This window comes from Symphalangus syndactylus, chromosome 13, assembly GCF_028878055.3.
Source record: "Symphalangus syndactylus isolate Jambi chromosome 13, NHGRI_mSymSyn1-v2.1_pri, whole genome shotgun sequence".
In the NCBI taxonomy this organism is placed as follows: Eukaryota; Metazoa; Chordata; class Mammalia; order Primates; family Hylobatidae; genus Symphalangus; species Symphalangus syndactylus.
Window position 1 is genome coordinate 106,805,134 of NC_072435.2, and position 27,082 is coordinate 106,832,215.

Below are 27,082 nucleotides of genomic sequence, written 5' to 3' on the forward strand. Positions count from 1 at the left end.
AAGTTGGATTCCTAGGTGTTTTATTCTCTTTGAAGCAATTGTGAATGGGAGTTCACTCATGATTTGGCTTTCTGTTTGTCTGTTATTGGTGTATAAGAATGCTTTGACCCAGCCATCCCATTACTGGGTATATACCCAAAGGACTATAAATCATGCTGCTATAAAGACACATGCACACGTATGTTTACTGTGGCACTATTCACAATAGCAAAGACTTGGAACCAACCCAAATGTCCAACAACGATAGACTGGATTAAGAAAATGTGGCACATATACACCATGGAATACTATGCAGCCATAAAAAATGATGAGTTCGTGTCCTTTGTAGGGACATGGATGAAACTGGAAAACATCATTCTCAGTAAACTATCGCAAGGACAAAAAACCAAACACCGCATGTTCTCACTCATAGGTGGGAATTGAACAATGAGAACTCATGGACACAGGAAGGAGAGCATCACGCTCCGGGGACTGTTGAGGGGTGGGGGGAGGGGGGAGGGGGGAGGGACAGCATTAGGAGATACACCTAATGCTAAATGACGAGTTAATGGGTGCAGGAAATCAACATGGCACATGGATACATATGTAACAAACCTGCACATTGTGCACATGTACCCTAAAACCCTAAAGTATAATAAAAAAAAAAAAAAAAAATGATGAGTTCATGTCCTTTGTAGGGACATGGATGAAACTGGAAATCATCATTCTCAGTAAACTATCGCAAGGACAAAAAACCAAACACCGCATGTTCTCACTCATAGGTGGGAATTGAACAACGAGAACACATGGACACAGGAAGGGGAACATCACACTCCACGGACTGTTGTGGGGTGGGGAGAGGGGGGAGGGATAGCATTAGGAGATATACCTAATGCTAAATGACGAGTTAATGGGTGCAGCACACCAACATGGCACATGTATACATATGTAACAAACCTGCACATTGTGCACCATGTACCCTAAAACTTAAAGTATAATAATAATAAAATTTAAAAAAAAAAGAAAAAAAGAATAAAAAAAGAAAAAAATTTAAAAAATTAAAAAAAAAGAATGCAGATTCTAGCCCAAGGCTCTTCATATAGCTGACACTTTGGGATCAGGTGTGAAATTTCTTTAAAAACTAAGTGTTCTTGTAAGATTCCCAATCCCTCCTGGTTGGGGAAACTTGGACAAATTGAGAATGCTAGACTTGCTTCCCCATAGATAACCAACCATAGGATCCTTCCCTAGCCAAGACCCACCCTCCCCTCTGAGAAAATCCAACCTCTTAACTATGTGTGATGTGGGTGGGTAACCAAAACTATCTGTGCCTCCGTTTTCTCATCTTTAAATGGGAGACTCAGATATGATTCGTATTTACTGAAGTGTGGGACACATACCCACTGATGGGACATGAAATTGTAAGCGTTCAGTAGAGCCTGTGTTACAAGGGATTACTTGGGTTCTGAGGAACAGTTCTGCCTTATCTCTTCCACCCTTCTTCATTCCAACAAGCAGAAAGTCTCTTTAGGGGACTGCATTAACTTTAACACCCCTCCAGCACTTGCTAACCTTTTACAACAAACACAGGCAGCAATGATTTGTTTTTGGTTATACTTTTGTTTTAATGGCTACCATCTGTTTATGGTACACGATTCTCTAGTGACAAGAAAGTGTCCTTTTTAAATACACTTATTTAGGTTTAAAAAAAGGGAAGGAGTCATTAGGTAAAAGTCAGGAATAGGAAAAATGTGTCTGTGATGCCAGGGTCCAAATCATGGTTACTTTTAGGGGGTACTGACAAGGAGAGAGTACTAGGGAGTTTTCACAGGCACTAGGAACGTGAACGTTCTACATCTTGAACTGGGTAGTGGTTACTCAGGTGTAAACCATTCACTATGCTTTCACTTGAGCCTAGGAGTTTGAGACCAACCCGGGCAACAGGGAGAAACCCCCATCTCTACAAAAAATAAAAACGAGCCAGGCGTGGTAGCACATTCCTGTAGTCCCAGCTACCCAGGAGGCTGTGGGAGGGTCACCTGAGCCTGAGAAGTCAAGGCTGCGGTGAGCTGTGATCATGCCATTGCAGTCCAGCCTGGGTGACAGAGCAAGACCCTATCTAAAAAAGAAATTTGTAATTCACTAAGCTTAACATTGAACTATGGAACTTAAAGTGATCCATATCTCAAAAAGAGAACCACAGGAGTCCCTTTGAAGAGAAATATTAAGTAATCATATTTTAGATGCTCTATCAATATGACAAAATTCACACAGAGGGACATGAGTGGTCAAAGTTTGGACAGCAGTGACCTGAGCGACCTTGAGGATTCCTTCTAGCTCATATGTTCTGAGTGCCTTGGAGGACTAAGTCCCAAGACTGTTCAGCACACCAATGGCAAACCCTCTCAGAGACAGGGGCTCTCACTGGACAGTGGGCACTTCCAGGGGGTGCTGCAGATCCCATCAGAAGAGCCCCTTCCTCCAAGCCCCTGGCTTCTCCTGCAGCACCCGGTCCCGGGTGCAGCTCAGCCCCGGCCTCCTTTCTCTGTGCACATTGGCCCGAGCCTCAGCTGCATCTATCATCTGCTTCAGGCTCATTAAAATTATTTCTTTTTAGTTGCAAATGGGCTGTTTATGATGATCATTATTTGAATGGTCTGCGCCGGGCTCCGGGCTGTCTGTCTGCTGCTGATGGCCGGTTAATCAGATGAGTCTCCTCCCTGCCTGGGCCTGGCCCAAAGTCTGGGGCTGTGTTAATCATGGCTCCCCCAGGGCTGGGGGGCTGGTGGGACCAGCAGGGGCTGGGTAGGAGAAGATCCTGATTTCTGTTTGATTACCAAAGCTGTGTGTGTGGTGGTTCAGACATGCTTTCTAAAACTCAGCTTTAGACCAGTGCTGGTTTATGTTTGTGATAGAATTTTTTTCCATTCCTTCAAAATAGATATAGTGCCATGAGCTTTTTAATTTTAGCTGTGTGTATTATGAAAGACCCGTGCTGATGCTGTCATTGGCCCTCTTGGTTTGCTGATATTCAAATATCCTTTCTTTTAGGGTGGGAGGGAGTGGTTTTTAATGTCTTTGCTTGATACAGTAACGTTTGGCAATACTCTACCAGTCTTCCTTTCTTTTTAAAACAATTTTTACTGAGCTGTGAAATCCAAAATTCTTGGAATCATTGATCTGATGGGGTGTTTTCTTAGCTGTCAGTTTATCTAAACATAAGATTAATATCAGCCAGGGCCAGGCACAGTGGCTCACACCTGTAATCCCAACACTTTGGGAGGCCATAGCAGGTGGATTGCTTGAGTCCAGGAGTTCAAGACCAGCCTGGCAACATGGTGAAACCCTGTCTCTACCCAAAAAAAATGCAAAAATTAGCTGGGCATGGTGGCACATGCCCATAGTCACAGCTACTAGGGAGGCTGAGGTGGAAGGATCGCTTGAGCCTGGGAGGTCAAGGCTGCAGTGAGCTGTGATTGCACTACTACACTCCAGCCTAGGTGACAAGAGTGAGACCCTGTCTTGAAAAAAAAAAAAGACAACATTTATTGAACACTTGAAGCTTTACACATCCATATCATTTAAAACAAACGCCCTGAACACTTCCCAGCTGATGGAGAAGCAGAGCAGAAGCCCGCTGAAGAGAAGGGCATTAAAAATGTGCCTTTATAATCCACCAAGGAGATAATCCACACCTCGGTTATTAGAATTGACTATAATATATTTCCAAGCCCGTGTTTGAATCACCATACAGACAAGACACATAATGCGTTTGTTCCATGAGATGATGTATGTTAGGAGCTTAGCGTAGTGCCTGGTACACGTAAGCTTTCCATAAATGGTAGTCATGACTATTTACTATTATTATTATTGGTGTTAGTGTGTTTACCAGTGAACTGTGGCAAGAATTCAGGGTTGAAGGACAAGCATAGATTTAGGCAAAATTGAGAAGAACATGGATGTCAGTGACTTCATCTGCACGAGGAACGACACCAAGGGCTGGGCTTGCGGTGGGGTCAGAGTGAGGGGACTGGTGATGTCCCCCTGCCTTCCCTGGCTCTGTTCTCTCTGCAGTGTGGACACAGCAGACATCCTGCCTGTCAGATTTGCACCCACCAGCAGCCTGGGAGGTACAGGTGGAGGGAGTCAGGCATAATTGTCGGTGACGACACATCAGGTGGTTGGACTTATCCTGCTCTGCAATTTCCTTTCAGAACCTGGGCTGGATGTTTTTAATGAGGAGTCAAAGTTCACCCCCACCAGGTATATTGGTTGCTGCATCGTGGGAAGGCATCAGTGTCCCTGCAATAAGAACACAGTGTCAGACACGGCCAGGTGCAGTGGCTCACGCCTGTAATCCCAGCATTTTGGGAGGCCGAGGTGGGTGGATCACGAGGTTAGGAGATCGAGACCATCCTGGCTAACACAGTGAAACCCCGCCTCTACTAAAAATACAAAAAATTAGCCGAGCGTGGTGACAGGTGCCTGTAGTCCCAGCTACTCAGGAGGCTGGGAGGCAGGAGAATGGTGTGAACCTGGGAGGCAGAGCTTGCAGTGAGCTGAGATCATGCCACTGCACCCCATCCTGGGCGACAGAGTGAGACTCCGTCTCACAAAAAAAAAAAAAGTGTCAGACACACAATAACACAGTAATCCAAGATGGAGAGCTGTAAACCCATGTCCCAGTTCTGTTTGTCCTGCAGCAATGTGAAAATCACATCTTTGTCTTCAAGAGAGATGAGAAAAACTAAGAAGAGCTGGGAGTACGCTGCTGCAACTCAAATTGACCATGGCAGTCCAGTTTTTTTCTCTCCTGCCAAGTGAGATTCTGTCCACCTGGCCATGCCAACCAGTTGGGTTTTGTCTACCTTTGTCTATTGCTGCAAACACTGATCTCTCCTGTCACTGGATATTTTGGTTGTGGGCAGTTGTAGTTTCTTTATTAGAAACTGTGATTAGTTTTAAGTGATGATAAACCAGAATTCCTCCTTTTTGCTCATAACAACTTGTTCCTCACCTGGCTTAATCCTGATAAAAACCGGGCTTTTAAACTGAAAGCTCCCATGTACCTTCAAGTGGGAGTACCCTGTGCTTCAGCAAGAATTGGTTTCAGCACCTTGGAGAGCACCTGTTTCCTCTCCTCCCCACCAAAATAAAGACAGGGTCTCTGTCACCCAGGCTGGAATGCAGTGGCACCATCACAGCTCACTGCAGCCTTGCCCTCCTAAGCTCAAGCAGTCCTCCCACCTTAGCCTCCCAAGTAGCTGGGACTATAGGTGCAGTGCCACCACGACCAGCTAATTGTTCTATTTTTTTGTAGAGAGGAGGCCTATGTTGCCCAAGCTGGTCTCAAACCCTTGGCCTCCCAAAGTGCTGAGATTACAGGCATGAGCCACCGCACCTGGCCCTCGCCTCTATTTCAAAGCTACTTTGGTGCTTCTACCTTCTCCCTTCTAGTCTCATAATTTTCTAAAGAAGTTAGACATTTCTCCAGAAATAGAAGTTCCTTCCTGGATTTCTACAAAGAAATCCATAGGTCAGGGACACTCATCCCAGCTTGGGGTGCCAGGTTTATGGTGCTCTGGTGAGCTGCTATTGAGCAGATTTACTGACTCTCAGACATGATATAAGACAATTACCATGCATTTCGTCTCTTAGAGGGAAAAGGATTTGCAGTGGGTTAATAGTACTTTTATTTCATTATCTAATGGCAAAAGTGTTTCATTGTGTGTGCAAGATGAATGTGTATTAGTGATGACAAATGGGGTCTTTCAACATGGTGCTGGGCCTCATCATACATATGTTAGATTAAAGAGTTCACCCTAGAAATACACTCCCGCATCTGCGTGTGTGTTTTTAATAAATCTGATTGCAGAAATTTATTGCATCACCGGATTTAGGAAATTATGGGGCTTGATTGCTGCAAATATAATCGGATGATATATACAGAAATGCTCCTCGAGTTATGGTCCAGAAAAAAAGCCCATCTTGGGATGGTGCAAGGAAGCAGCCGACCACATAAACAGAGCATTTCTTGAATTATGCAAATGAAATCCATGACAACTCATGGTGAATTGTACTCCCCTTGTGAAACTGCCACCATTAAAGTGAAGAAAGCTTGAGAGGGGTGATCAAATATACATGCACAACCAGCAGACATTGTCTGTGATGTGTGTGAGCCGGAGCATCCCCCCTTCCATCTCTCTCTCTTTTTCCCTCGCTAGTACATCCTATAAAAACCTGGTCTGATACCTTCCTTGCATATAAGCCAGCAAAGCACCTTCCAATCCATTTCTTCTGAATCCAGGAGTCTTCAGTGAAATATTTCTTAGACTTGAACCTTAAATGATTTACTGCAAGATGCACAAAAGGTCAGCTTATTTCTTATTGGCACCTTCATTTTTCCAAAATCTACTGAAATTAAAAAGCCATCTATATCTTAAAAGGCGTATTTATGAACCTTTAAGTGTAAGTAAGTCATAGTTGGAGCCGTTCCCACGTCTGATATATGAAAGCTGTCGACAGCACTTTCTTCCACTATAATATGCCCATACAATATGCCGCACTTTACTATTTTGACATGGTTTGGAGATGTTTTCTACAGTTACTGACAAGCTTATGCCATCACTCCTTTGGAAATTTAAGAGGTGGGGCAGGGGGTAGGGGGAAGAGATGAAAAAAAAAAAAAAACAACCAACTCCACCCAACTTTATAGACGATTATTGATCTGGCCTGACTTCCGACGAGCAAAAAAAGCTGTCCTGGATTTTTTTTCAGTTGCATCCCAGTTTTGTAAATTGTTTATTTGTGCCAGGAGTCAATATCCTGTCTTTTCTCAGCTTTGTAAGTTAAGAAAACTTGTTCAGAATGCTGTTTTGTGCAGTGGTTAAAAAGGAAAAAAAGAAAAAAATCTTTTTCTTTTCTCTCTCTCTTTTTTTTTTTTATTGTTCCAGAAGGAGCTTAATTCCGTCGCTTCTGAGCTGTCTGCACGGCAGGAGGAGAGTGAACATTCTCATAAACATTTAATTGAACTCCGCCGGGAATTTAAGAAAAATGTACCTGAGGTATGGTATATTTGCTGTTATAGAATTAACTCAGTAGGAATGCAGATTTCTCTCCTTTCAAACTATATTTTGAAAACTGTAGATGTAAGTGACTAACGAGAAAAGAAGCTAATTAGCCACAAAGAAAAATGACAGCCCCTAACCTTTCTGGGGTTTCTTGGCCTAGTGGTGCTCAGTGGTGCCCACTGAAGGGAGGGCAGGGCGTTTCTCCATCAATGTCATTGTTTTTTGAGGGTGCTGTGAAACGTCCATTTTCCCCCCACATTCATATCCAAGTCAAATGCCTGGCCTTGCTGGCAAAGACAATGTGCCTTAGAGTTCTTGATTTTATTTTGCTTTCCCGTTGGCGTCTGGAAGAAGACAGCCGTCGACTCTCTAACACCCTCTCGGGGCCTGCTGGCACTCATCATCTCTGAAACTCGGCCTCTCACCTCCTGTACGTGCACCTCATTCTTCCCCTTCACCACCTCCCTTGCAATCCCAGCAACCAGCTATGTCTTTTCTAGCAGCCATTGCAGGGAGCTTGGTGAGGGACAGAGAATGACCAGCCCCCGGCAATGTAAGGGCCCCCCAAGGAACAGACTAGAACAGACAAGTTTCTGTTCTTTACCGGCCCAAATGTGTGAATTCTTTTCCCTCCTCTCGCAGGCCCCCCTATTGCTTCTCAAATTACAAAACAAATGATGAGAATAAACACAAATAGGGAAAATAAGCCCTCTGACTCTATATAAAAAGGATGTGGCACATCAGGGCTGTGACAGGAAACAGACATCAGAGATCTCTGTGGCCAGATCTCCCCAAAGCCAACTGTGTTTCATTCTGGTTGGCAGAAGGTTAACATCTGTCCTTACCTGCTCAGGTGTGCTGGAGGAAGGTGGGGCAGAGTTTGGCATTCAGATGGGAGACCTTGATTCCACCAGTTACACTCTGCCAGTCTGATACCGAGATTGGTGGGGGGTCCTGTTGCCATCTCGCTGGTCAGGGAGGGGAACATGGGAAGACAGGGAAGAGGCAGACCCAGCCAGGGATTAGGTCATGTGAGCACAGAGGGGAGAAGCCTCAGGTCCACCTCAGCCTCTTAGCTGCAAAATCTGTCTCACACAAGTCATAAATGTCTTTGGTTCTTCAAGGCAAGAGAAGGGACTAGGATCTAGCTAGAATTTGTCCATGGAGCAAGTCTGGAAGGAAGAGAGTGTCTACATGGAGAAGGGGCATGAATCTCAAGTCTAAAAGCCTCTCCCATGTTGTAGCTTCAGAAAAGCCAAGCCAGGCCTTTGGTTTGACTCCAAGAGCCAAGAAGGCATCAGTGATGCCGAGAACCCTTCCTTTGCCTTTTAGAACAGAGCTCGGCTTGGTCCGGAAACTCCCCAGAATGAGGTAACCTTTGACTCTCCTTTGACTCCAGGAATCAGAGCTGAATCGGCCCCATATCTTCACAGCTGCACATGCCCTCTCCCTGGTCAGCTTAGACCCTCTATCTCATCTTCCTTCTCCTAGCCCAACTGACTTTCTTGTGAGGCCATGCGGGAGCCCCCAGGTGATGAGGGAAATCCAGGCCATGTTTTAAGCCTCTGAGTTCAGCTTACATAATTTTAATACTGCATAATTATGCAATTATGTAATTAAGAGGAATAAGTTTCCATTCCTATTATAGTCGTGCCTCTGAAAATTCTCCTTTTTGGAGCCAGTCTCTCCTGATGGAGAAAGTCACGCCGAGGCTTTATTTAAGAGCTCCTCTGGCTGGTGCCCAGCTCACCTCCTGCTCGCGCCTGTGCTCGGCGTCCCCCAGCCGTGAAGCAGATGAGGCGGTGTGCTTCTAGAAATGGGCAGCATTAGCACGAAGTCCCGCCAAACCCGTCCCTTCCAGAATGCTCAGATACTTGAGTGTGGGGTTGTGAAAAGGGCCTGTTTGGGGAGTCCAGTGACCTGGGTTCAAATTCTAGCTGTGCCATTCACTTGCTGTGTGACCTTGAGCAGGCTAGCCCCTCTTGGGACCTCAGTTTCCCCTTCTGTAAACTCAAGGAACTGGAGAGATAGTTTCTGAGAGATCCCATCCAGAACTAATGTTTCCTGAACATGGACCAGAGGTCTCCTGCCATCACATTTTTATTTAGTCTGTAAAGTCTTTCGAACTTTACGGTGAGTTGCCAATATTTAGCATCTCAGATGATTTCACCTAAAAACTGGATTTCCGGTGTCTTTTGAGAATATTTGGTAGATTGTGCAACCCAGAGGTTCCGTGCTCATGCTGCCGTCATCAGCTAGAGCAGAGCACGTCACCCCATCGGTGGGGCTTGCATTGTCCCAGCCTCCCTCGTAGCTGCTTCCTGCCTGGCCTGGTAGGCATTTGAGTTCACCACCTGTGACCCAGATTCTCAGAAGTCTCCTTCTCCACAGCTCAGCCTCGCACCCATGGCCCCTTATGGTCAAGTCTGCTAGGCCTGTGTCTCCCCTGAAGGTCCCCGACATACATCAGTCTATCAATCAGTGGCTCAGGAAAGCCCCGGGGATCTAGAATCAGGGGCAGAGGCAACACAGTGTTATTTGCATAATGAAGGGGTTTATTCTTTACCTGCCCATAAGTCTTCAACCCATCTCTTCCTTTCCTGCTCTGTCTGGGGCAACCCCTCCCCACCCTGTCTAGTCCCTCAGTGCCTCCCATGGGGATTACTGGTAGCTGTGGGTGATTGTGATGGGGGAGTCATACCAGCAGATCTCACAGGAAACTGGAGGATTAGGGTTGGAGTCTCGGGACACATGGTTCTTAAGGTTTCCCTCTTACGTGCTGGGGGGAAGAATACGTAGGAGTTTGCCAGGCTAGCCCAAGTTGCTGGGAACCTCAGGTCACTTATGAAAGCCAGGAAATTAGAGTGTGGAAATAGGAGGCTCAGGGTGGCTGGGACAAACCTCCTCTGAAGACAGCCGACGTCCATAGAGTTCCTCAAACATTTGCAGAGCTCGAGTGGGGTATAGACCCAGCCTAGACTGCAGAAACTGCATGTTCTGGTGAGGAAGGAGGGTCAATTACACAAGTGGCATTGCTAAAATGCAAAAGGCAGTCTTTGCTGGAGAGGTGGCTACAGGGTAGGGTCACGGAGACCTCGCAACCTGAAAGAGGCAGCCCCAGGCGACACTTTGAAGGGCAGAAGGTTTTTAAGGAAGGACTTTCATGTAGTGCTGAGCATGGAGAATTGGGGTTACCTCTCCAGCCCCCACCCCACTCCAAAGTGTGACCTGGGATGGACCACCTGTCTCACAAGATATTTTGCATAAAAGACCATTCTATGATCAAATCCATTTGAGAAACGCCACTTCCTTTGTCTTCTGGAAATTCCCAACATGCATTATATGAAAGACTCCAGAAAGTCCTGCCGGAAAGAAACCCCTTGGACTTGACGTTTCCCAGTCTGGTGTCGCTTGGTACCCCTGTTTGTGTGTGTCCCTTGTGAAACCCAATGGAGTTCCGGCCCCACGGGACATGCTTGGGAAATGCTGAGCCAGGGACAGCAGCGAGCTACAAGCAGGGGCCACGGGGGTGTCCCACCTGGCACCGTAGTGAACTCTTTGCTGATCTCTTTTTCAGGAAATCAGAGAGATGGTGGCTCCTGTATTAAAAAGCTTCCAAGCCGAGGTAAGACCCAGGGCCCACAGCATGTCAGAAAAGTGCCCCCAATGGCTCCCCCTCCTGTCCCACCTAGAGTTGTCCAGGGGGGCCAGCAGCCTCCAGAAGCTTTGGAGAAGCTTTCCTGTCCCCACTGCAAACTCTGTGCCCTTCCCTCTGGTCTCCCATCCCAATGGTATAGTAAGGAGAATTGGTTCTCTGTTCAGTTTGACAAAATTCAAGTCTGATCCCAAGAAATCTCCCTCTCCCTAGACTTTGCCCAACCTTACGCTGGCTCTGCTACTTGTAAGATCTGTGACCTTGGGGCATACACAGTGGCTCACACCTGTAATCCCAGTGCTTTGAGAGGCTGAAGTGGGAGGATCACTTGAGGCCAGAAGTTCAAGACCAGCCTAGGCAGCATAGCAAGACCCCCATCTCTACAAAAAAAAAATTAAAAATTAGCTAGTCATGGTGGCATGTGCCTGTGGTCCCAGCTACTCCGGAGGCTAAGGCAGGAGGACTGCTTAAACCCGGCAAGTTGAGGCTGCAGTGATTCATGATCGCACAACTGCACACCAACCTCGGTGACAGTGCGAGACCCTGTCTCTAAAACAATAAAAAATAAAATTTAAGAAAGATCTATGACCTTGAACAAACCTACCTCCCCTTCCAGGCTCAGTTTCCTATTTTTAAAATCAGAGGTTGGTACTAGATGACCTTTGCCCTCTCTTGGCATTCTGCTGTCCTTTGATTCTCTGAGGCAGCCTTGCAGATAAGTCCACACAGTTACCAGCCCAACCAGAAATTCTTTGCACCAGTCCACTCTTTGAGTATAAAAGTGACATTGTCCGCATTCTTTCCTGCCAACCCGCTGAGCCCTAGTTCCTTTGCTGTCCTCAGTAAATAATTTCTCTTGCTTTTTGGAAGCCCTGTGATCAGGGTGAACCTCTCCCATTTTTCGTCTCTGCTTGACTTCGTAACCAAGAGTCTGATAACGTCCACTTGTCTGGCTGGCACAGGAGGCAGGCCAAGAAAAGACTGGAATCATGTGGGTCCAGGGATTTCTAAAGCGTTCCATCTTGAGGGGGCTCTTCTCAGGCTTCCCTAGGCTCGGGCAGGACCCCAGAAGGATTGGCCGCACTCGGATCTCACCAGAGGGGATGCATTTTAAGTCTGTCATCCACCAAGCGCCACATTACTTTAAATCTGTCTCTTTGGAACCACATAAGCACATAAGGCAATATTAAAGTAAACAATAACTGGATTTACACAAATGTCGCTGATTTCCATATTTTTCATCCTTTCATTTTATTACCGAGTTGACTGATGTGCTTATTTATTTATAGGGCCATCCGGTATTGATTCATTTGGTTGCAAGGTGCCCGGCCTGGGAAGAAAAAAACCAGACAGACCAATAATGTTAGGAATGGGGGTTTTTTCATGACTTTGTGTTACAAAAAAAAAAAAAAAATAGAGGTTCCCATCTACCAACTCCTAGTCCCAGGAGAGCTGTTCAGCACACAAGCTCCCTATAGCAACTGATCCCTCTGCCCAATCCAAAGACAGGCATTCAGCTGTTTGTAGAGAGCATCACTTTCTCAGCTGTTTCCTTGCTTGAGTTGGTGTGAACAGAGCATCCCTTGGCCTCTTAGAGTCTCAGTTTTCCCTATCTGTTAAATGGGAGTATAAAGACACTGACAAGTCTTTTCATGTTGTCTTGAGGATTAACTGAGATCTAATGCAGGGAAAGGGTTTAATGTAATGTCTGACACACGAAGAGCTGTTAGCGGGTGAAGAGTACAGATGCTTGAGCCAGCCTGGGTTGGAATCCCACCTCTCCCACTTACTAGCTGTGTGATCTGAGGTGAGCTACTTAACCTCTCTGTGCCTCCATTTCCTCATCTGTAAAATGGGGTAATAATTATACATATTTCAGGCCAGGTGGTGGCTCACCCCTGTAATCCCAGCACTTTGGGAGGCCAAGGAGGGTGGATCACTTCAGGTCAGGAGTTCGAGACCAGCCTGGCCAACATAGTGAAACCCCAACTCTATTAAAAATACAAAAATTAGCCAGGTGTGGTGGCAGGCACCTGCAATTCCAATTACTCAGGAGTCTGAGGCAGGAGAATCGCTTGAACCCAGGAGGCGGAGCTTAGATCACGCCACTGCATTCCAGCCTGGGCGACAGAGCAAGACTCTGTCTCAAAAAAAAAAATTAATTATACATATTTCACAGGGTGAGATTGAGGAAGAACAAAGTTAACGCTGATAAAGTGCTTAAAATACTGCCTTGAGTATGAGAAGTCTTGGATATTTTATTCCTGTGAGCAGTGACCTCCAGTACAGGTTTACTGGGTCTCTAGTATGGCTGAGCTGCCATCTGCCACTTTCCTAACTAGGTGTTGAAGGCTTTTTATCTCAAAGAAGGGTTCGAGAGGTTTTTTTCCTGTAGGAAGTGGGTATGACTTACGTTATATTTTCAGTAGGAGAAATGTTAGGTTTGGGTGATGTTCGGGAGAAGACCTGACTGAAGCATGGTAGAAAATACATGCAAATCTGACTCAGGCCTGGTCAAAACCTCAACTCTGCTCCTAAACCAGCTGTGTGGCCTTGGGGAAGCTCCTTAACCTCTCTGAACTTCAACTTTCCTCCTCTGGCAAATGAGGCTAACAATAGATTCAGAAGCCAGGTGCGGTCACTCATGCCTGTAATCCCAGTACTTTGGGAGGCCAAGGTAGGAGGATCACTTGAGGCCAGGAATTTGAGACCAGCCTGGGCAACATAATGAGACCCCCATCTCTACAGAAAAACAGAAAAAGAATTTAAATGAGCTGGGCATGGTGGCTCGTGCCTGTAGTCCCAGCTACTCAGGAGGCTGAGGTGGGAGGATCACTTGAGCCCAGGAGTTCGAGGCTGCAGTGAGCTATAATTATACCACTTCTTTCTAGTATGGGCAACAGAGCAAGACCTGGTCTCTTTAAAAAAAGGAAAAAGGATTCAAAAACTTCAGCAGCATGGAGGCAGTCCCAGGGTCTGGCACACAGTTGGTGCTCAGTAAATACTGGGACAGAGAAAGTCTTAGGCCAAAAGGAAAGACAAAGCAGAATTCTCATTTTCAAAACCCATGTGGCACGTTGAATAGATGCTGCTTTAATAGCTGGAGACCTTAAAGAACTTTGTTAATTTTCTTAAGAGGGCTTTCCATCGTCCCTTTAATGTACCAAGAAGACTACATTTGTCTGGAATTTTATTCTCAAAACCCCTGCTTTTCTCGTGATCTATTGACTAAGCCATCGTGGCCTCTGTGTCCTCCTTGCGCCTCAGGGGAGAGACGCCGCCAAGGAAGGTGTTAATAAAAAGCATCTTCTTCGTCCAGAAAAAGCTGCACATGCACAGGCCGTTTATAATCCAAATTTGATTTTCATTTTAATTTTTTTAATGAGGCCTCATCCTTTATGCCGCTCTCTTCTTGCAATCCACTGGGCTCTGGGCTGGTGCTGCGATTCCCAAATGGGTATTAATCACCTCCTGGAAATATTCCCTGGGGCAAACACCGTCCCAAGTCACATAAACTAGCCCATAAAACGCCAGGGCTGAATATCTTGCCCGTCATTCCTTCTTCCCAGTGCAGGCCTGTCCTTGAAATATACCATGTTCAGTTTCATGGTATGTACCATGAAATAAACCATGTTCAATAAAATATACCATGTTATTCCTAAATTTTACTTCACCAGCCCTGGCGTGTTCAGAATCTGGGCATACTTCTTATCTTTTTATATTATATATGTGCGGCTCTCTTTTCTTTCTTTCTGTGTTTGTTTGTGTGTGTGTGCATGTGTGCCACACGCGCGCGTGCTGGTGGGAGGGGGAGGAGAGGAAGTGAATTTGCCCTGCTGTGAATCAAGGAAGCTTCTCTGTCTGCCTTGATTGCTTAAAGGACAGTTTTGATTTCTCCTGTTCAGGGAAACAAAGACAGCCGGAGAAGGTGGCTTAATGGAGACAGCTTGAAATGGCCAAAGTTTGAATATCCTTGCGTACAGAGAAAAGAGCAAGACGAAAGCCTCGCTAATTATAAAAGTTGCTTTATGAAAGATAATTCAAAGCAATAATTTAGCAAACATAATCAAGTCGCACAGATGGGGTTGTTGATGGATGGATTGCAACATGCAATTAGCAGTCCTCGCAGTTACATATCATTAACCCTCCGAGCACAAAAATTATTTTCTCATTATTAGTTGAAAAGGTAAAATTAAGCTGACTAGACAGTAAAGGAACAAACTACAATTAATTACCTTCATTTATTACAGTCATTATTTTAAACTTATTTTTACTTGGAGGGAGACATGAAAACATCTAAATTAAAAGTTTTGTTATGCTAACTCAGAGGTGAAACTTTTCTGAAGCGGGTGTGCACTGTCCCAGCTTGAAAGACCACTGGGCCACTGTCGGGAGATTTTCTTTTTCTCTGCCGCCTTTTTCTTCCACCATAAAGAGGATGTGGCCTGTATGGTGGAAAACCTTTTGGGTTGGATTGGAACAGAGACATTCACCTGGGTCTGACTGAAACACAGTAGTTTAGGGACCAGGTGGGCTGACCTGGCCTCTGATACCCAGGGGAGGTTAGACACCCATGGCCTGAGCCCCACCCTAACACTGACAAGCTTATGTGACCTTGGCGAGTGACTTTATGTCTCTGAGCCACTGTTTCCTCATCTGTAAATAGGGTCAGCTCATAGGATTGCATGAGATTCAGTGACATTCTGTGTGTCAAGTGGCCAGTGAGTCACTTGTCGTCAACATGGTGGGCGTGCATGGTTGTGTGGGACCAAGAATGTTCTCCCTCTAACCACTCAGGGTCTGGGGGAATTATGTGGCGTGATCATCTTCTAGGAGCTTAGAGACGGGGGTAAAGATGCATTAGATCATCAGTTGAGCCCATGTAATCATTTAGTCACCTCAACAAGCATTTATTGAGTAGCTGCTGCATACTAGGCAGGGTTCTAGATGCTAGCCCAGTGATGGTCACAATTCAGTGGTCACCTCACCCCCTTTTGGTATGAGGGAGAGTAAGCATTTTTGCAGTACCCAGAAGAAGGACTTCTCAAAGAAGACAAGGCCACCCTTCTATTGGCACCATGCAGGTCTGCTCACCAGATCCTTGTGGAGAACCTTCTGTGTCCCAGGCTCTGTGCAAGGACTGTTGCAGATCCTAAGATGATGAGACACCATCCCTGCCCTCAAAGATGTCCCTAGGATCTGCATGGAATCCTTTAAAGAAAGAAAAAGAAAAAATGTCTGTAGGAGCCAAGTCCCTGTGATTCTGAAATAATGTCCAGGAGCCCAAGGGAGGCCGTCGGTTCCATCCCAGAGGTTCTACTTGTTTGCTGCGCTTCACATTGACACCCTGCCCCGATGACAGCCACGGCAGTGTCTCCATCCCATGCACATCTGCCATGTGTCCCTGCATTCCCCCGCCAAGAGATGGAGTCTTTGTCTCCATCCTTTGAATCTGGGCCTGTGCCTACTTTGACCAGTAGAACATGGTGGAGGTGACACTGTGCCATGATCCAGTGTAGCCTTTAGCCTACCTGCTGACTCTCCCCACCACACCTCTCCAAACCCATCCTTTATGTGAAAAGTGTGACTACCTGGAGACCACCCTGCTGTGAGAAGCCCAGCCTGCATGCAGAGGGTCTGGGGGATAAGACAGCACATGGAGGAGAGGCCAGGAGTGCTGAGGTACCAGACTGGAGTCAGGGGCCATGGTGGACATCCAACCCAGTCGAGCCGTCAGATGACTGCAGCCCCAACTGCCATCTGACTGTGAGCACCTGGTTCATTCGCACCTCAGGGTGTCAGTGCTTGCCATGCCCTCTGCCTGAAATGCTCTTCCCTGCACCAGCTCTTTGCTGGATGAACGCCTTTCAAATGTCAGGTCCTGGGGGAGCAGGGAACCCTCCCTGACCACCCTGACCCTCCATCAACCCTGGAGCCCCTGGCATTCACTGGTGCTTAGCATCATCTGTCTTTATGCATCTGCCTAAAGCTAATGGATTGAGACTACTGTAAGGACTTTGACTGCAACTCTGAATAAGGTGGGAGTCATGGGAGGCTTTAGAGCAGAGGAGGGACCAGCTCTGACTCCGATTTTAACAGGATCCCTCTGTCCACTAATCTGATAACATGGGGGCCCTGGTCTCTCAGAGATGACTGAGAGGAGAGACCATTCCCTCATCCTCCCTGCCCCAGGCCCAGATGCTTTCTGAGACACTGAGGTTTTTCTGCTTTTCCCACCAAGACAATCATGGGTAGGGAAGGGTAGTCCTAACCTAGGAGAAGACCTTTCTAGTGGGTCAGTACCTGTGCTTGCAGCCAGGCTTCCTGAGAGGGAAGTGGAGGGTTTCCTCACAGCTGAGATCACCCAAGATGTGCACATCCCTTCCTGCTCTGGCCCCGAGCCCCCACCCAGCCCCATGTGCTGCGTCCTTCTTTGGTTCCTGTGACCCCCTTCTGCTCCGCGTCTATCTGCAGACTCTTGCTCTTCCATTTGAGCTGAAATTTAATTACAGGGCTTTTTTTTTTTTTTTTTTTTTTTTTTGCCTTTTAACATTATTTGCTCTTCCAGCTGTCTTTGATGGCATAATTCTCTCACTCCCTAAACTACCCTTTTCCCTGGCACTCCTGGCACTAGTATGACTATCTCTTTGTAAACAGGGCCCCCTTAGAACCACAACAGATGTTAGATGTGTGCAGTTCTGACAGCAGAGGAGGGCAGGGAGCAGGGGAGGCCAGGGAGCAGTGGCCTTGCTGGCCGGTGAGGCCACCCTGGGGGATAAGCAGTAAGGGGCAACTATGGGTTTTGGGGCCAAATTGGCTCAGGCTTACATTTTAGATCATCTACTTCTTGGCTGTGTGACCTTGGGCAAGGCATATAACCTCTCTGGGTTTCACTTTCCTCTGCTTTTACTTTTCTTTTTCTTTTTTTTATTTTTGAGACAGAGTTGCTCTGTCTCCCAGGCTGGAATGCACTGGTGCAATTGCAGCTCACTGCAACCTCTGCCTCCCGGGCTCAAGTGAGCTTCCCACCTCAGCCTCCCGAGTAGCTGGGACTATAGGCACACAACACCACACCCAGCTAATTTTTGTATTTTTTGTAGAGATGGGGTTTCACCATATGGCCTGGGCTGGGTCCTGTTTTTAAATGGTGGTAATAGTATCCATTTCATAGGAGTGATGGGAGTCCTTGATGGGCTGATACTTGAAAAGCCCCAAGAACAAAGCCCACCACATGGTGAGTGCTTCGTGAGCATGAGCTGGCATTCCCAGCAGGTGAGCTGAAACTGAGCACATCACGTTTATCCCTCCCATGAGCCTCATGATGAAGTTTCTGCTCCTACCCATTGCTCAGGTGAGGTGACTGAGGCTCAGCCCGCAGCCTGTGGTGGTGAGTGGGAACTCGGGCAGGGACATCAGCTGGCAAGGTTTATCCATCACTTAGCAGGGTGCCTCTTGTGTCACCTTCTCTCAGCAACGCAGCCAGGGAGGCACAGCTGGTATTGTCCCCTTTTATAGGTGTAAAACCGGGGCTCAGAGAGGTAAAGTGACTTGCCTGAGCGCACACAGATTTCCTCAGCTGGACAGAGCAGAAGATGCAAACCTCAGCTTGGAGGGCCAAACGGGCCCCTTGAGGGGTCTGGGGGTGCAGAAGGAGCTGAGGATGGTGATTCTAGATTTAGGGACCCAGCTGGAGGATCTGCAGGTGGTTAGGGCCGGAAAGGAGCTCATCACTCAGCCAGGCCCATGCCTTTTAGATGTTTCTTTGCTGAACTGTTCTTTCAGGCAGAATCTGCCAGGAAAGCCCACCGCATACAAAGAGCTCTGATTCGAGCCCAAGTCTGCGTATCCAGCCCAGAACTTGGTACATAATAAGTGCTCAATAAACAGCAGTGTTGCTTGCAGCTCATGTCAGATATAATGAGGAGAAGGCCTCCCATCCTCTCTACTGCCCCCGACATGCGCATGTGCACACACATGACCCGCCCTTTTTCTGCTGCCGGAGCGCAGCGGCGCAATCTCGGCTCACTGCAACCTCCACCTCCCGGTTCAAGCAATTCTCGTGCCTCAGTCTCCCAAGTAGCTGGGACTACAGGCGTGCGACACCACGCCCAGCTAATTTTTGTATTTTTTGTAGAGACGTGGTTTCACCATGTTGGCCAGGCTGGTCTCGAGCTCCTAGCCTCAAGTGATCCTCCTGCCTCGGCCTCCCAAAGTGCTGGGATTACAGGCATGAGCCATCACGCCTGGCCTTCCCATCCTCCCTCCTCGTTGATAACATAATTCCTTTGATGGTGCATGCTCCTTGGCTGCCCGTGACCAAGTCTTGCCCCTCTGGAAGTCTGCCCTGCCCGGCTTGGGGTAAAACTTAACGATGAACTGAATGAACATCCTTCCGAATTTAATATTAAGAACCCACCAAAGCATTATTGAACCTGTCACGCCATATTACAACCAAATTAAGAACCAGCAGCAATCCTCTTTCATTCAGTATTATATGCCTTATAAAGTAAATTATTAATGCTTTTTTCCCCCCAGTTAAGCAGTTATTTGCAGTTGTTCCGGGTATTTCTCATTAGAAATAACATCATCTAAAGAACGATATTGATTGATTTTTTTAATCTTGGAGTCATGGACGTGAACCACATATTTATATGACATTCCCTTTAACTAGAATTCTCGCGCTTTATTTTTATATTATTGATCTTTTTGACACGAATTGCTTTTTGGCCTTGTGCGAATGTTGTAAGCTTTCCGCCTGCAGAGGAATGGGCTGGCGTCTGGGCCGGGCTGGGAAGAGTGATCGCTCCAGCCGCGTGGCAGTAGCATTCCCGCACATTTAACAACAATTAGTCTGTGCCAACGCCATGGTAGGCTTTCGTGTATGAAAATTTACAAGCCTTTTAATGGACTGCATTATGGAAGGCCGTGCGGGGCCAGTCGGTGGGGAGATAAGGCTGCTGGGCGTGCATCCATCTCATGGCTCACTCGGCCCAGTGTCTCTCAGTGCTCACGTCTGCCTCCTGGGAGGTGGGAGAGGCAAGATGGAAGCTACTGTCGACAGCCTCACCGACACCAGGGTGGGTCATGTAGCCACTCGCGCAGTCCTGCATTTATCCGGTCAGTAGATGTTTGTTGAGCACCTACTAGGTGCCAGGTGTGGCGCTAGATGCAAGGGCTAAGGTGGTGAACATTACTATTTACTCATGCGTTCAGGAAGGATTTGAGTACCGACTGGGTGTCAGGAGCGGCACTGAATTCCAGGGGTGAAAGGGTGAGTGCAAATTCCTCATTCAGCTGGAGCCTGTGGCAGTGGAGAAGTGACTTAAGCCTAGAGTCGCCTGGAGCTGGGTTCAAATCGCAGCTCATTGCCCATTGCCATGTTCTTCAGTGAACCTCAGTTTCCTTGTCTGTAAAATGAGGAACTACCTCTTAGGGAGACTGGCAGGATTCGGTGCAGATCAAGAGCTTGATGCAGAGTAAAGAGGATCATGGTGATTCAGTGTTGCTACCAGCTGAGCTCTGGACACTCACTCCGTTCTCTCCAAAACCTAAGGTTCCAGGCGTACATCCCGCCTTCCCATTGGGCTGCAATCCTCGTAGCTCCTGGGGTTGGGGCAGCCTGGTGTCCCCCTCCTGCCCACTCTGGCTTTCTCCTATATTTTCTTGTTGGAAAACCAGCCAGGGCAGCCAGCTGGGGGCAGGCAGTGATGGAGGCTCCCCTAGAGGGCACACCCCCACCCCAGGGGCCAGCCCTCTTCTCCCCAAGTGCCGTCACCCCTCCAACCAGCTCCCCCAGAGCACACCCCTGCCTCCCTCCTGAGACCTTTATTTCGCAGCGTGTATTTGGCACCTGTTATATACAAGGGTGAGTGCCAGGCCTCAGGGATGTGGCAACAGGTGGCCCCAGATACCTTTCCTGTCCTCACAGCACACACGGCCTCATGGGAGAGACAGATGGACCCACACACCCCCACACAGTGCCAGCGGCAATCACATTATGGTTGAGTTTCACAAGGTCAGGATATGGGGATGGGAGAGAGTCACCAGCCCACCCATTCCCTCATTGAGAAATGCTTTCTGGAGCCCCACTGTATGCAGACCCTGTGCAGTGCCCTGGGGATAGGCAGGGAACAAGACACATGCCCCTGTCTCTAAGCTAAAAGTACAGTGAGGGACATTCATACTTACATCATGCACAGGAGTTACTTGAAAGATAGCATAGCACAGTGGTTAGGAGTGTGGCTCTGGAACCAGACTTCCTGGGTTCAAATCCCTGTTTTGCTACTTATTATAGTCATCCCTCAGCATATGTAGGGGATTGGTTCCAGGACCTGCCCTATACCCAAAACCACGCAAGTCCCCCTGCATATAGGAAAAGCCAGCTCTGTATATATGCAGGTTTCACATCCAGTGAAAACTATGGTGTGTGTTTGCACTCATATATTTTTTCTGAGACAGAGTCCCGCTCTGTCTCCCAGGTTGGAGCGCATTGTTGCAATCTCGGCTCACTGCAACCTCCACCTCCCATGTTCAAGCGATTCTCCTGCCTCAGCCTCCTGAGTAGCTGGGATTACAGGCCTGTGCCACCATGCCCGGCTAATTTTTTGTATTTTTAGTAGAGATGGGGCTTCACTATGTTGACCAGGCTAGTCTCGAACTCCTGACCTCAGGTGATCCGCTTGCCTCAGCCTCCCAAAGTGCTAGGATTACAGGCATGAGCCACTGTGCCAGGCCTTAAAAACTATGTTTTTATTGCATTTGGTTGAAAAAAAAAATCCATGTGTCAGCGGACCCGCACAGTTCAAACTTATGCTGTTCAAGGGTCAACTGTAATCTGTGACCGGGGCACTTTTCTTTTTCTCTGTGCCTTGATGTCTTCATCTATAAAATGGGACTCTTCGTCATCTGTAAAATGGTCCTTGCAAGCCACTGCAGACTGACCCCAGTAAACCACCATAGACAATCTTTGTACCAAGCGAGAACAGAGGTACAAATGGCACTTCATCTTATAGGTGAAGGTGAAGATCAGATGAGGTAATAGATGTAAAGGCGTAGAACAGTGCCTGGTGCAGGGAAAGCTTAGATCAGTGTCAGAGGCTGCGATTACCATGATTATTACAATTAAGATGATTATGACTCTAAAATAATCCCCCAGTGTATTAACTAATTGTGGAGGTGCTGAATGCTGCCTCTACAAAGGCAAAGTGCAGTTGCACCCAGAAAGGCCCCCGCTCTTGGCCTAGCTCAGAGGCAGAGGGCTGGACTGCGTGACCCCCTAGGGTCATTGCCAGAATGGGGCCCCTGAAGCAACACCCCCAAATTTAGATACAGGAGAAGGAACCTTTCTAGATATGGGTGTCCTCTCTGAGGTGGGCCCTGCGAGAGGCCTTCAGACATCCAATATCAGCCAAACCTCCCAGATTCCCTGAGCAGCAGGAATGAGGCCCAGAGAGGGTGAGAAACCCATCTTAGGTCACACAGCCAGGAGAAAGATGGGCCCAGGTCAGGTCACTTTCCCTCTAGCCTGTCTCCTGTTCCACAAAATGGGTTCTTGTAACATCCACCTTGTTTATCCTGGGGGGATGGGTGAAGAGACAATGTGATCACCCAGTTGAAAGAAATTTGCCTCACACCTGTAAGCCCAGCACTTTGGGAGGCCAAGGTGGAAGGATTGTTTGAGCTCAGGAGGTCGAGACCAGGCTTGGTCTCTACAAAAAAAAATTTTTTTGGCCAAGCACAGTGGCTCACGCTTATAATCCTAACACTTTGGGAGGCCAGGGCAGGCCGATTGCTTGGGCTCAGGAGTTCGAGACCACCCTGAATAACATAGTGAAACCCCATCTCTACAAAAAAATTAGCCAAGCATGGTGGTGCACCCCTGTAGTCCCAGGTACTAGGAGGCCTGAAGTGGGAGGACTGCATGAGCCCAGGAGGTGGAGGCTGCAGTGAACTGAGATCGTGCCACTGCACTCCAGCCTGGATGACAAAGTGAGACCCTGTCTCAAAAAAAAAAAAAAATTTTCCAGCTACTCCAAAGGCTGAGACAGGAGGATTGCTTGAGCCCAGCAGGTCGAGGCTGCAAGAGTGAGCCATTATCATGCCACTGTACTTCAGCCTGGGTGGCAGAGCAAGACCCTATCTCAAAAAGAGAGACAGAGAGGGAGGGAGGGAAGGAAGCAGGAGAGGAGGGGAGGGGAGGAATGGGGAGAGGGAAGAGGGGAAAGGAAAAAGAGATTTGCCAACCAAAGTAGGACTCACAGGTGAGTTCCGGAGCTGAGTGTGAGGCTGCCTGTGTGCTGCCTACAGCAGTGTCTTTCTCTAGAATCTTTCACTACTCAGTGTGGTCACCAGGCCAGCAGCATCCACATTGCCTGGAAGCACCTTAGAAGTGCAGTCTCCATCCCCCACCTCCATGTCCCAGACCTCTAAAACCAAGATCTGCAGTTTAACCAGGTCCCCTGGTGATTATGGGCACAGGAAAGTTTGAGACACTCGACCTCAGAGCCCACGGGCTTCCAACCCTGGCTGCCCAGTGGAATCCCCTGCAAGCTTTAAATATACTAAGACCTGGGTCCCAGCTCACAGTGGCTGGTGTTCTTGATCTGGCATGAGGCTTGAGTGTCAGGATTGTAAAAGCTTCTGGTGATTCACATGTTTGAGAGCCCCTGCCCTGAAACTCACCATCTAGCAGAAGAGACAGACCTGTGGAAATAACCAGGGGAGTGCTGGTAAATGCTGAACAACTGGCTGGCTGGGAGGAGCCCTGATCTATGGCATCTGCTCATTTCTGTAGTGTAAATATTCCTACCGTGGCCAATTTCAAGCTGCAAACATGATGTCATTGACAGGGGGCTGGGAAGAGATGTGCAGAACATTATAGAGTGTTTCCAGGACACACACAATGGATGCAAAAAACCTCAGAGCACAAGACAGCAGTGGAATGTAGTCAAATAATTAGGAAGTCATGAGCATTGAGTATGTATTGCCTTTTTTTCAAATTTTGTATTGTGGTAAAACACATGTAATATAAAATTTACCGTCTTAACCATTTTTAAGTGTACAGTTCAATGAGTTAAGTACACTCGCGCTGTTGTGCAACCACCGCCACCATCCATCTCCAGAACTCTTTTTATCTTGCAAAACTGAAACTTCCACCCATTGAATACTAATTCCCCCCATTCCTCTCCCCCAGCCCCTGGCACCCACCATTCTACCTTCTGTCCCTATGCATTTGACTACTCCAGGCACCTCCTATAGGTGGCACCATACAGTATTTGTCCTTTTGTGACTGGCTTATTTGGCTGAGCTTAATGTCCTCAAGGTTCACACATGTGGTATTACATTTATGTTTAACAAAATTTGTTTAGTTGTAGGTTTATATGATTTAATTTTATGGCTGTGTTTAACAATCAGATTGCAAAATTTCTGAAAATGTTAAATTGCTTTGTAAGCCACTGCAGGCTGACCGCAATAAACTACCACAGACAATCCTTGTAACAAGTGAGAACAGAGGTGCAATTGGCATGCTTTAGGTCAGAAGTCAGCAGACTGTGGCCATTGGGCTAAAGCCTATCTTTGTAAATAAAGTTTTATTAGAACACAGTCCATTTGTATCCATGGGTTCCATGAACTCAACCAGCCTCAGATCAACAATATTTTTTAAACCACTAAAAAATAATAGTACAATTAAAAATAATATAAATTTTAAAAATACAGTATAACAGCCATTTACGTAACATTTACATTTTATTAGGAATCATAAGTCATCTAGAGATGATTTAAAGTATACAGGAGGGGCCAGGTGCAGTGGCTCATGCCTGTAATCCCAGCACTTTGGGAGGCCAGGGCAGGTAGATCATGAGGTCAAGAGATCAAGACCATCCTGGCCAACATGGTGAAATCCTGTCTCTACTAAAAATACAGAAATTAGCTGGGCGTGGTGGTGCGCCCCTGTGGTCCCAGCTACTCGAGAGGCTGAGGCAGGAGAATTGCTTGAACCTTTGTAAAAGAACACAATGTTCTCAGGATTCTCCAGAATATTCCACAACAGCCCAGATGTCAGATAACCAGCCCTGAGTATGACAATCAGTGTCATACAGAGGCAGAGGTTGCAGTGAGCCGAGATCGCGCCACTGCACTCCAGCCTGGTGACAGAGTGAGACTCCATCTGAAAAAAAAAAAAAAAAAAAAGTATACAGGAGGGTTGGGCACAATGGTTCACACCTGTAATCCCAGCAGTTTGGGAGGCTGAGGCAGGAGGATCGCTTGAGACCAGCATGGGCAACATAGTGATACCCCTTCTCTACAAAAATTTTTTAAAAATTACCTGGGTGTGGTGGTGCACACCTGTAGTCCCAGCAACTCAGGAGGCTGAGGCAGGAAGATTGCTTGAGCCCAGGAGTTTGAAGCTACAGTGAGCTGTGACTACCACTGTACTCCAGTCTGGGCAACAGAACAAAACCTTGTCTCAAAAAATAAAATAGAAATAAAAGTATACAGGAAGATGTGCATGGATTATATGCAAATAATATACCATTTTGTATAAAGGATTTGCGCATCGGAGGATTTTGGTATCCTCGGGGTATCCCAAAACCAATTCCCCATGGATACTGAGGTATGGCTGTTGTTAGATCAGAACCTATCTAGCCCACAAAGATGAATATATCTGACCGCTTACAGGGAAAATTTGCCAGCCCCTGCTTTTAGGTGTAGAGGGAATGGGAGAAATTTAATCACCTTATTCATTCACATATTCATTCATTCATTTCCTTAGCAAATATTTACAGAGCACCTACTGCCAGGCACTGCTATAGACGCAGAAGCAAATAAGACAAAGACGATTCCCTCACAGAGCTGACCTTTTCACGGGAAGACAGATGTAATTCAGACACTCGCACATCAAGTAAATATATAATGCCAACTGTACCAGGGAGCTTCCTGGGGCTATGAGAGCATCCTGGGATGTCAGGGAGGGCTTCCAGGAGGAAGTGACCTGTGTATGAATTGAAGCAAGAGTAGGGACATTCTAGTCACAGGAAGAGAGGAACGGCATGCCAGGTAAAAGGAATAGCAGGTACAAATGCCCCAAGGCAGGAGGCAAGTGGGAACTGCAGGGCCTGAAAGCCAATGAGAGGTGGTCTGAGACCCCAGGTCTGCTCCTGTGCCCTGGCCCCCAGTCTCTCCAGATCTGCTCTGCCAAGCACAGCATCATCTTGAGCCAGGTATCTCTGGCTCACTGGCCACCATTGCCTCCCCACCCTTGAAGACCGCCTCTTACATTCTGTTTATTCTCCCTCCTGGCCCTGGAGTCCACACTGCAACAGACAAAGGTTCTTATTTATTTCCTCCCTGAGGTTTGTAAACTCCTGCCCTATGATAAAATCACTCTCACCACAAACACAAAATAATAACACTTAATTAAAATACATAAAACCAAAGACTGGCAGAATCCAGTGAAGATTAAAATCAACTGAATCCTACAGCCCAGAACTGAGCAGAGGTCCTGCCCTGAGACCCAGGGACTGAGACACAGAGATGGGGTGAGGGAGATGGGAGGGGGCGGGGGAGCAAGTGGAGTTCCTATTTCTTGAGCACTGATTGAGTGTCATACTCAGGGCTGGTTATCCGACATCTGGGCTGTTGTGGAATATTCTGGAGAATCCTGAGAACACTGTGTTTCTTTTACAAAGGGGAAACTGATACTCTGATTGAGACACCAAGATCACATACTGAGAAGTTGAAGAGCTAGAATTTGAACCCAGGTCTGTCTGCATTAGTCAAAATGGGCTCATTTCTGTTGTAACAACTTCAAACACAGGTGAGGTTGCATCACAGTCTAGCACTGGTTGATGGAAATTGTGGTGGGGGAGGCTCTGATCCATGCAGTCATTCAGGGATCCAGGCATCTCCCATCATCTGGTACGTGGGAAAAGAGGAAAACATGATGGCCCTCCTAGGAGGTTCTCAGGGGCCAAAACTGGAAGTGGTCACATCATTTCTGCCCACATTCGTTTGTCCAGAACTCTGTTACAAAACCATACCGAGTTTCAAGGCTATAGTCTAACATTATATGCCCAAGAGTGGGTAAAAAAACAGAATTAAGTGGGCACATAACCCTGTCTGCTGCCCTGTGGACTCCCTCACAGATAGAGCACCTCACTCACTGTCAGGGAATAGGACAGAGCCCTGAATACACAGCCTTGCACACAGTGGTACATTTTGGACAGATGAATGGGAATGAAACCCAAGAGGCCTGCCAAATTCAGGAGGCAGCAAAGCAGGAGCAGGGAAGGACTGTTAACAATTTGGCAGATGTTATAAAGCTCTTACTATGCATTCTTCCCTGTGCTGAGCTGGCTAGAGAAAGAGATGAACTCTG

At 47.1% G+C, this 27,082-nt stretch overlaps 1 protein-coding gene across 8 annotated transcripts in view; it reads left to right on the top strand.

The window, feature by feature from the left end:
- CUX2 (cut like homeobox 2) overlaps positions 1 to 27,082 on the top strand; it is a 328,903-nt gene that overhangs the window by 184,140 nt on the left and 117,681 nt on the right. For 4 of the 8 annotated variants that reach the window (XM_055238684.2, XM_055238688.1, XM_063614397.1 and 1 more), the window contains exons 2-3: positions 6,933 to 7,043; positions 10,627 to 10,674. In XM_055238684.2, the coding sequence (XP_055094659.1) occupies positions 6,933 to 7,043; positions 10,627 to 10,674 (159 nt within the window). Of the gene's footprint in view, positions 1 to 4,279; positions 4,360 to 6,932; positions 7,044 to 10,626; positions 10,675 to 27,082 lie in introns of those variants that run through there. The other 4 variants (XM_063614394.1, XM_063614396.1, XM_055238686.2 and 1 more) reach the window with 3 other exon arrangements.